The sequence below is a fragment of the Echinops telfairi genome, unplaced genomic scaffold (genome assembly GCF_000313985.2).
Source record: "Echinops telfairi isolate 266 unplaced genomic scaffold, ASM31398v2 ScPeMD7_655;HRSCAF=1070, whole genome shotgun sequence".
Lineage (NCBI taxonomy): Eukaryota > Metazoa > Chordata > Mammalia > Afrosoricida > Tenrecidae > Echinops > Echinops telfairi.
Window position 1 is genome coordinate 30,417,831 of NW_022104553.1, and position 9,925 is coordinate 30,427,755.

General features: G+C 58.2%; 1 protein-coding gene across 1 annotated transcript in view; it reads right to left on the reverse strand.

The window, feature by feature from the left end:
• Positions 1-9,925, reverse strand: part of ITPKC (inositol-trisphosphate 3-kinase C) — a 22,542-nt gene that overhangs the window by 7,947 nt on the left and 4,670 nt on the right. The window contains exons 2-3 of the mRNA XM_045292699.1: positions 9,132-9,923; positions 3,666-3,765 (exon numbers count right to left, since the gene is read on the reverse strand). Of these exons, the coding sequence (XP_045148634.1) occupies positions 3,666-3,765; positions 9,132-9,923 (892 nt within the window). The remainder of the gene's footprint in view (positions 1-3,665; positions 3,766-9,131; positions 9,924-9,925) is intronic.

Sequence of the window (9,925 nt, forward strand, 5' to 3'; positions counted from 1 at the left end):
AAGGGTGACTAAAAGACCACAGTCATCTGGGGGTGGGGAGGTGGGGGGCGGGTTTCCAGCTCCCAGCCTGCTAGTTGTCCAAGCTGAGTTCCCAGAAACCCCAGAAACAACCCCCCTCGGCCCTTGCTTTCTTGGGCCTTGTTTAAAGACTTGATTGAAAACCCATAAGGATAATCCGATGGAAAACGGGTTTCCTCCACCACGCCGGCTTTTTAAACCACCACCAGGTTTGGGGAGTTTTGGGTGGTGGTTGTTTACAAACCGTGATACCACTGTGGCACAGTTTCATCGGAGCAGCGGTACCTAGATCACGTACAGACGGCAGGCCTGCCGACACAATCCTTGTCAGGGCCTTGCTTTCTACAACTCGATCTAAGGATGAGCAGGACCCACAGGCTCCTGGTCTGTCTCCCTTTGCTGGTGAGCGCAGGCTGTCTAGTTCAACCCACGGCTTGTTTCAGTGCCACACAGGACCGTGTATTTACCGTATATACTTGTGTATACCCCGAGTTGAAAAGCACATTTTTAATGCAGTTCTTGTGGTAAGATTGGTGCCTCGGCTGATACTCAGATTGGCTCATACTCGAGTACATACGGTACCTATTTCCTAGGACTGGTTTTGGGTGCACTGCATTGGGCCAATCTGCTGCACAAGCCCTCTTTGAAGTGCTGAAAAGCAAGGACGTTACTTAGAGGACTAAGGTGCGCCCGACCTGAGCCACAGCGTATGCGCGTGACAGTTGGAAACTGACATGAGGAAGGCCCACGAAGAAAGCGGTGCATTTGACTCATGGTGCTGGTGAAGAATACTGAAAGCACTGTGGACTGCCAATGGGCAAACGCGTCTTGGAGAAGTAGAGGCGGCGCGCTCCTTAAGAGGCAAGGGTCACCATCCTTGAGACGTCATCTGGAGGACGCTGGGCAGGTGGTCAGGGGAGACCAGCCCCAGAGAGGGACGCCCGTGGTAAAGCAGAGGGACAGCAGAAAAGAGGAATGATGTGGTGCCTGTGACAATGAGCTCAAACAGAGAGAGAATGACGGGGGGCACCGCAGGGAAGCAGGCAGTGTTCTGTTCCATGGTGCACGGGGTGGCTGCGAGTGGGGGCCGTTTAGGGTCACCCAGCGACACCAACAACTTTCGTGTGTGTCTGGCTGGCTCGCCCTAAGAGATGTATTACGTTGTCCTCTGCAGAACGAGCTGACTGAGCTCTACTGTCGTCCACGCTCTCACGTCTAACACCCTGGCTGGATGCGAGCTTCTCTTCTGCCTTGTACAGGCCTGGAGGCGCACAGAGAACCACCGCTGATCAAGAAGCAAACCCTCATTGCGTGTTCTCCCTCGTCCTTGCTGCATCCTGCCGGCTCGCGTGGATGATCCTTCAGTGTTCAAAGGGGGAAAGCAAGGTCCAAAGAATCAGGATTCAAGCCTGGGGCCAGTCTTCAGTCACAGCTCAAAAAAAAAAAAAAAATGGGAGCGGGGAATACGCTTGCTGCCCACTGACTGACGTTGGAGGCACCACACAATTTGCTTTAGCCAATAGGATATTAGCATCTCATTGAACTCTATCTGAGTGATCTGCTGGTCCTTTTAAATGTCTGCTCCGGCCATGAGAAAAACCCGCTTCAGCTGTCCCACTGCTGCAAAGGAGGACAAGTGACCGACGGGGTATACCTGGGCCTGCCACCCAGCCTGGAGCCACGTCCAGCTGAGGGCAGCTGATCTCCAGGCACCTGAGGCGCTGGGGGAGAACCCCAGAATGGTGCTCTGAGCCACTGTGTGTGGCCCTGGCTGGCTGATACCCAGCAAAACATGCCCCTATGGATCGTCAAGTCCAGCCAGCCCCCCAGCTCTGCCATCAGCACCCAATCTGGTTCCAGTTCTCACTGGGTGGCCCCTGAGGCCCAGCTTCCTTCGTTAGCTGAGCTTCGTTGTTTTAAGATGCTTTTTCTGTTTCAGGAGCCCTGATGGCGCAATGGCCACAGGTCAGCAGTGAGAAACCGCCAGCCGACCCTCGGGAGAAAGACGGGGCTTTTACTCCCGTGAAGTTACGGCCTGGGACACCCACAGGGGCAGCTCTGCCCTTAGTTGGCATCGCCGAGCCAGCATGGACGGCGGGGTGGCAGTGAGTTTGGTTTGGGGGTTTTCTTATCTCATCTAGCATTTCTCCCTTTAAAAAAAAAAGGGGGGGGGAATCTTTTATCTGGTCAGCCTCATTGTCTGGCAGCGAGACTAACAAGAGAGTCCCCTTTGGAAAGCACAGTGACTCACCCCGAGGGTGGGCTCTGGAGCCAGGTCTGGGTCTGGGTCCCAAGTCGACTGCACAGAGGCTGTGTGACACACAGCCTTAATGTCCTCATCTGGGAAATAGGACCCATAGTTAAACCTACCTCAGGGCAGGGGGTGAGGGGGGCCGTCACCGGGCCGGAGGGGTGACCCTCATTGGGTACCCCTGTCCGGATCTGAACCCTCCGGAATGACCATGTTGAGTCACTCGGTCTCCGTCACACAGCCAGGAAGCGGAAAAGGGTGGCTTGGAACCCAGAGACTTCATCCCGAAGTCTCCCCAGTGGCCCAGGTGACGCCAGCTTTCCGTCCTGAAAGCCGCCCGAGCTTGTGGGAAGCGCTGAGCAGGCGGGAGCCCGGGAATAGAACAAACACCCGTCTTGTCTCATTCTTCCTGTTTTCCCATCACATTCTTTTTTTTTTTTCCAAAAGACATTTGCATTGCTCAGGGTTGTTGCTCAAGAGGCCAGAGGACACGGTGACGAGGAGCCGCGGGGCTGCCCCCGGCCAGCTGTGGGCCCGCAGAGCCCCCGCTTCATCTCCGCGAGCTGCTCCGGTTGCTTCATCTGGAGGGGGCCACGAGCCTGTCTCCCTCCCCAAGCACCGTGAGGCCTGAGGCTGGCGCCAGGCTCAACCCTGTAGAGGATTTCCTGAGATCCTCCATCTCTGTGGGAGCAGACAGCCTCATCTTGGCTTTCTCCTGAGCTGCACCTGGTGGGTTTGAATGGCCAACCTTGCAGGTCCAAGTCCAGCTGTCTAGCCCACAGCACTACCAGGGCTCCCTGAGGGGCAACTAAACACAAAAACCAAACTGGCTGCCTTCGCGGCCATTGCAATGCACCGTGACCCTACAGGGCAGGGCAGAACTGCCCCCCGGGGGCATCTGAGACAGCAACTCTTAATGGCTGTATATGGTCTCGCCTTTCTCCCTCTGAGCAGCCAGAGCGGCTGATGGTTTAGAACTACTGACCTTGCGGTTAGCAGCCCAACTCGTAACCACTACGCCGAGGGGCTCCTTAGGGAGGGAGCAGGGAACCACAAGTTCGATCTATGAGAGGCCTCCGCCTCAGCTCCGAGATGTCTTTTGATTTCAATTCACCAGGCGGCCCCTCGAAGGCAGGCGGCCCCTCGAAGGCAGTCGGCCTGTCCCCAGAGGAGAAAGTAATTCGCCCAGAACCGATGCCCTCCCACCCGACACCGTGACAGCGGAGTCCAGCACTCTGCCCCGGGCTCTTCTGGCAGGGCTCAGGCCTCCCTGCTCCCTCCAGCAGCCCCATGAGATGACTGTCGCCAGGCCCTTCGACAGAGGGGGAAACCGAGGCGCGGGAGGCCTGCCTATGCCCCAGCCCTGGCGTCTCGGCCCACGGCACCCAGCTCTCACCAGCGTGTCCGGACAGCTGCACCCACGGGTAGTGTTTCCGGAAGGAGACGACAAAAGGCGAGTACTTCAAAACTGTCTTCAGCCTCTTCCACGGCTTGTGCTGTGTGGAGCAGAGAGAGGGGTCAGGACCAACACCACGGAGGGGCAGGAGGACGGACGTGTGCTGATGTGCAGCGGGAAGCGGGCCTGGGTCTTTCTAGAGGCAGGGGGCTTCCTGGGACTCCCTGTCAGACCCCGCCTAGTTCTGTACTCAGGGGATCCTCCCAAAGGCCTCTGTAAAGGCAGGGGAGCGTTTGTGTGTCTCCCCAGTTCTGTCTCTGCCTCCTGCTTTTCATGTCTGTGTCTCTGAAGTCTCTGTCCTCCTCACTGGCTCCCACGGCTGTGAGAGGCAGGGTGTGAGTGATGAGAGGCCCAGCTCTGCTGCACTAACAAGCAACCTCCTGATCTCCCCACGACTCCCTCCTCCCGACACACACACACACACACACACACACACTCACACACGCCACACACACACACACACACACACACACACACACACACGCTCACTCACTCACTCACTCACTCACTGAAAACATGGAAGGCCTATCTCGGTCCAGAAACCCGGTCACATCTTCCAGGGGAAAGACAGAGGCAGGCAAGGATGGCTGGAGGCGGGGACACGGAGCAGGACAGAGACCCCATCCATCCTGGGCAACGTGTGTCCCACAGCACAGGGCCTCCCTCCCCGTCCTCCTGAACTTGGGCCCTGGGCTGGCTTTGTCCAGAGAAACCTGAGCTGAAGGATCACTCCGATCGGAAGCCTGCAGGGCCAGTGTGTGACTTCCACGCTGTGTGACCCCCTCACCCACCACTGACCCGAGGTCAACACTGGCCACCGGAATGGGAACACCAAAGCCCACACTGCCCTTCCTTTTCCCAAGTCGCAGGCTGGCTCTGACGGAAGCTGAGGCAGCCCCAGCCCGAGCGATCAGAGTCTGGAAACGGCAGAGAGAGAGAGAGAGAGAGAGAAGGCGATAATGACAGGAGAAAGGGGCCCATGCAGAGAATGACAGAGAGAAAAGATTTGAAAAAACAAAACAGGGAAGCAAACCCCACACTGGGTTCTGGTTCCACCACCGTTGACTCACTCGGGGGCTCCTTGAGTCAAGATCAGAGTGTGAGTCACACACATGCTGCCACTCAGTTCACTCCCATGCACAACTCTCAGACACACACCAACTCACACACACTCTCACCCACACGCTCATGCACACGTCACTCAGACACTCATTCTCAAACACACCTCTAACACACACACTCACCCATACACAACTCACACTCATTCTCAAACACCTCTAACACACTCATGCACAACTCACACACGCAACGCATGTTCACACACACACATGCACAAGTCACACTCACTCATTCTCAAACACACCTCTAAGACACACACACCCCTACACAACTCACACTCATTCTCTAACACACCTCTAACACACCCACACTCATGTACAACTCACACATGCACGTTCACACACACGCAGTCTACACACTCATGCAGAAATCACACCGAGACAATCATTCTCAAACACACCTCTAACACACATTCACACTCATTCATGCACAACTCACGCACTCATTCTCACACTCATGCACAACTCATACTCACCCTCAAACACACCTCTAACACACACTCACTCATGCACAACTCACACTCATGCTCAAACACACCTCTAACACACTCATGCACAACTCACACACGCAACGCACGTTCACACACAGTTCACACACTCATGCACAACTCACACTCACTCATTCTCACACACTCATGCACAACTCATACTCTCAAACACACCTCTAATGCACACTCACTCATGCACAACTCACACTCATTCTCAAACACACCTCTAACACACACACACAACACACATGCAACTCAAGTTCACACACACAGTCCACACACTCATGCACAAGTCACACTAAAACACTCATCCTCAAAAACACTCACCTCAAACACCCACACACACAGTCTCTGCCCTGAGCACCTAACAGGCACTGAGCAAGTCTGAGGAGGGGCGCCCTGCTCAGAGGAGTCCTGGTGGTACAGTGGCTAAGTGCTTGACAGAAAGGTCAGCCCTTGATGGGGACCCAACGGCCACTCCTCAGGGGAAACGTGTGGCAGTCTGTTCCCATAGGGCAGTGTCCCCTTGCACATCTGGTGGGGCGGCTGCCCTCCTACGGGGTCGAATGAGGCAAGCCTGACGCAGAGGTTCCCAACTTCGCTCCAGGAGGAAGCTGAGTGGCTCTTACCGAGACACACACCCCTCCTGCTCCCCAGGACCCAGGGCGCTCCATGTTCTTTGTCCCCACCCCTTCAGAGCCCAGCTGCCAAGCAGGTGCGAGGTACTAGACTGCAGAATCCCGGAAGGGCTAGTCAGTCCCCTCCACCCTGAGGAGGTGGGGAGGTGATTAATAAAGGTTCCTGTTTACTAAACACCTGGAACATTCCAGGTGCATGGACAAAGCCTCTCTGCGCCATAACCTAACTACCCCTCAAACCACAAAATCTCCCGACCCCTCCTCCCGGTGGGTGTCTCTGGGTTACACACGAAGAAGCCAGGCCAAGGACCAGAGGGGTGAAGTCACCTGCCTATGATCAAGCCACAACCACGCCCACCGGGGATCAGTGGGGGCCTTAACTAACCACGCCCAACCGGGGGGTCAATGGGGGCCTTCTCCGCTGGTTTCAGGATGGTCTCTGTGCACCCATCCCCTCCTCAGGGAAGCTCCCTCCTGGGTTCCGAGGAACTGGTCACACAACTTCACAAGCCCCACGAGACCCTTGGGCCTCCGCCCAGGCCAGCCCTGGTTCCTCTGGGCCATCACTGTCTACAGATGGCTCCGTGCAGACAGAGAGTTCCTGGCTTAGGAACCCCACAGAGGCCGGAGCAAGGGCTATTGGGGTCCATGCTGTATTCCCAGGGGCGCAGTCTGACCCAGGCTGTGGAAAGAAAGGTGGGCAGGGGAAAAACGGGAAGAGGGTCAGGCTTGGAAGGCGGGCAGGGTTGCAGACTAAAGCCAGAGGGCAAGGAGGCGAGGGGGCCGGCGGCCGTGGGCAAGAGGGACAGCATGTACTTTGGTTCCACGGCAGTGGAGTGGGGTGCGTGGGGGGAGAAAAGAGGCCTTGAAGACAGGAGCTCCTGATGGCTATCTGAGGCCCTGGGGAGCCCTGGACATGCGGGGGTGGGGGTGGGGGGGCCAAGGAGGTGCCCCTTGGAAGGGTGAAGGAAACAACAGAGATGAGCCTGAGCTGCCCACGTCTGCTGTTCCACCGACTGGCTTCCCCTCCCCTCTCTCTGCCGCAATGCCACCCCGAAGATGGAGGTCAGGTACCCACAGCCTCTCAGAGACCTGGCCCGAGCCCGCTCCGGGAGTGTTCAAGAAGGGTTGGCAATGGCCAACCCTGCCTGGCAAAAGGCATCGCACCAAGAAGCCAAACGCAAACCCTCACACCCACCACCTTGGCACTGGTTCCGGGTTCTGGCTCCCGGCGGCCCTACTGCGCAGAGCGGATGGGCTCCACGCGGTCTTGGAGGCCGGCTCCCTCCACTCGGAGCCAGCCGACGGCCTCGCCTTTCTGCCGCTGAGCAGTCAGGGTGGACAGGGGACCCCTTCGGTTAGCAGCCAAACACGTAACGTGCCGCACCACCAAGGCTCCGTAGTTAGAGCACCCCACAAACAAACAAAACCCTACCCTCGGCCAGTGAGTTGATCGACTCCCAGGCTTGCAGGCTGCACGCTGCCATCAGGAAGCGGAGTCTACTCCTTGCTCCTGTAGAGCATCTGGGGGGGCAGGGGCTTCTGGCCACACCACCTTTCAAGTCAGTGGCCCAGTGCTTAACCTGTGGCGCTACCAACAAACCCCTCCAGTCGATTCCGACTTAGCTGGGCCCTCCAAGGCAGAGTCCACCTGCCCCTCGGCGTTACTGCGGTGGTACTTGAGAGCCGTGTCCACCCCGCTGGGCTCCCTCCCTCCGAGGGGCTGGTGGCTTCGAACGAACTGCTGACCCTGCTCAATACGTAACCCACCACCCTACCCAGGGCTCCTTAAGGCAGAGCGATGCCGAATTTGAAAGCGTGGGCTCTGGAGCTAGCTGGCCTGGGTTCGAATCTCCACGGTGTCTTGCAAAGTGTGTGTCCCTGGACTGTCGGTTTCCTCGTCCGCGAAATAGGGGTGGTCATGGCTGGGGTCTCCCTCATGGGGTTCCTGGGAGGATGAAATGCATTCTGAGCTCTCATTCCCCGGCTGGCCATGAGTGCTTGCTAGCTGCTAGCAGTAGTAGCACGAGCAGTACTGACTCACTTTCAAATCGGAGGCGGGGGAGTGGGGGGGTTGTTCTGAGATGCCAAGGTGGGGAGTGAATCGGCAGAGAAAAACAAGCAAAGCCAAAAAGCCCCGCTGGACCAGCTCCTGTGTCCCAGCACAGGCAAGTAGGGGCAGGTCTCTGTCTCTCATGCTCAGGGCCATGTGTGTGCGCACGTCCCAGGACCAACTCCACCGAGGGGGTCCTAGAGGATGGGAGTGCCCGGCGGGCAGCCTGGCAGACAGGACGCACCCAGACCACGTGAGGCAAAACCTGCCCGGCTGGCCCTCCTGATTCACCAGGGAAGGACCGCACCCACGCTGGGAGCAAGGTGGGGGCCGCAAATGAGCATCTGCAGGGGTCCCTAGGGAGAAGGGCCAGTCTGGGGCTGAGGGCAGACTGGGAAGGCTTCTGGCTAGGCTGGGGTCCCTTAGTGTTTGGGTTCACACAGCCCTTTGAGAATCTGATCGCATTTGGGGGCCTACTCCCTAGAAAACTGTACAAGTGGGTTACCAGGTAAGAGAAGTTTCCCAGACCCCTGAAGGTCGCCCCAAGCCCCAGGCGGAGAAACTTGGCACCGCAAGTACACCCTGTCTTTCGCCCTATGAGGAGCCCTGGTGGTGGAGTGGGTTACACATTGGTCTGCTAACCGCAAGGTCAGAGTTTGAAGAAAGATGAGCCTTTTTACTCCCATCATCAAGAGTTACAGTTCTATCCTGCCCTCTAGGGTCCCCGTGAGCCAGAATGGATTCGATGGCAGTGCGTTTAGTCTCCCTGTGGCTGCTCTTCAGGCCAGACTTCAGCTCGGAGACTCCACAGGGGATTGCTGCAGACACAAGTACACACACCGTCTCAGCATCTCCCAGGCACCCTGCACTCTGCTTGCGCACTCAGGACTAGAGGGGGTGGGGAAAAGGTGATGAGAGATGTAGAGAGAGGCCTAACTGTAGAGGGTTAGTAACCAGGGGGCCAGAGGGAAGAAGCCAGAGGCTGGAGGTGAATCCGCTCCTGGGGAGCTGAGAGGAGACTGACAGAGGGAGGGGAGCTCCACTACAGGCAGGACAGGGGGATAAGAAGGAGCCTGGGCCCGTGGCTCGGGGAGGGGGGTCCCACTCACCCCAGACCTATCCTCAAGGTCGCTGGCACCTCCGCCCCCAGCCACCACGATGTCATCCTCGGACTCGTCGAAAGAGGAGGCAGAGGAGAAGCCACCACTGCCCCCCTCGAACTGGGAGGGGGGCCCCCTTGGCTGGGCCCCAGGCTCTGGGGTCTCAGGGGTGATGATGAGGCGGGGCACGGTGCACCCTGGGGGGCTAGACCCCAGGTGAGTGCAGAGGTGAGTCACCAGCTCCCCGGCCTCGGGTTCCTTTCCCGGGTCCTCTCTGTGGGGCTCTTCGCAAAGGCAGTCTGTCCCAGGCCCTGCCCAGGGTCCCCCAGGGCCAGGCTGCTGCCAGGCGGTTTCGGTGGCTTGTGGTGTCTGGGATCTAGGATCCTGTGGCTCTGTCCAGTGGCCGTCCGTCTCCTGTGGTGTCCTGCAGCCATCGGTACTTGGGTGTGTTGAGGGGCAGCCCCACCACGGCTGAGGGGGGACACTGGGACAGTTCTTGTGGCTTCTGGGGCCATCAGCACAGAACCTGTCCCTCTCTGGCAGGACCTGGGGCCCATCTGCTTCTAGCTCTGCCCAGGGGCTGGCACTCACAGGGTGGGCTCGGAGGTCGCGCGTTTGCGGTTCAGTCCAAAAGCTATGGGCTCTCTCCAGCTCCGACCCGTGGCCGCTCCCTTCTGGATGTGTCCGGAGGCTGGGCCTCTCCGTGCCCACGCCGGGGCCAGCTGCCGCCCATTCCGCCAGTGTGTCCGTCCAGGGTTCCGTCCCAGGGCCGTCTGTCCGCGGCGCTGGCTCGGGCTCGGGCT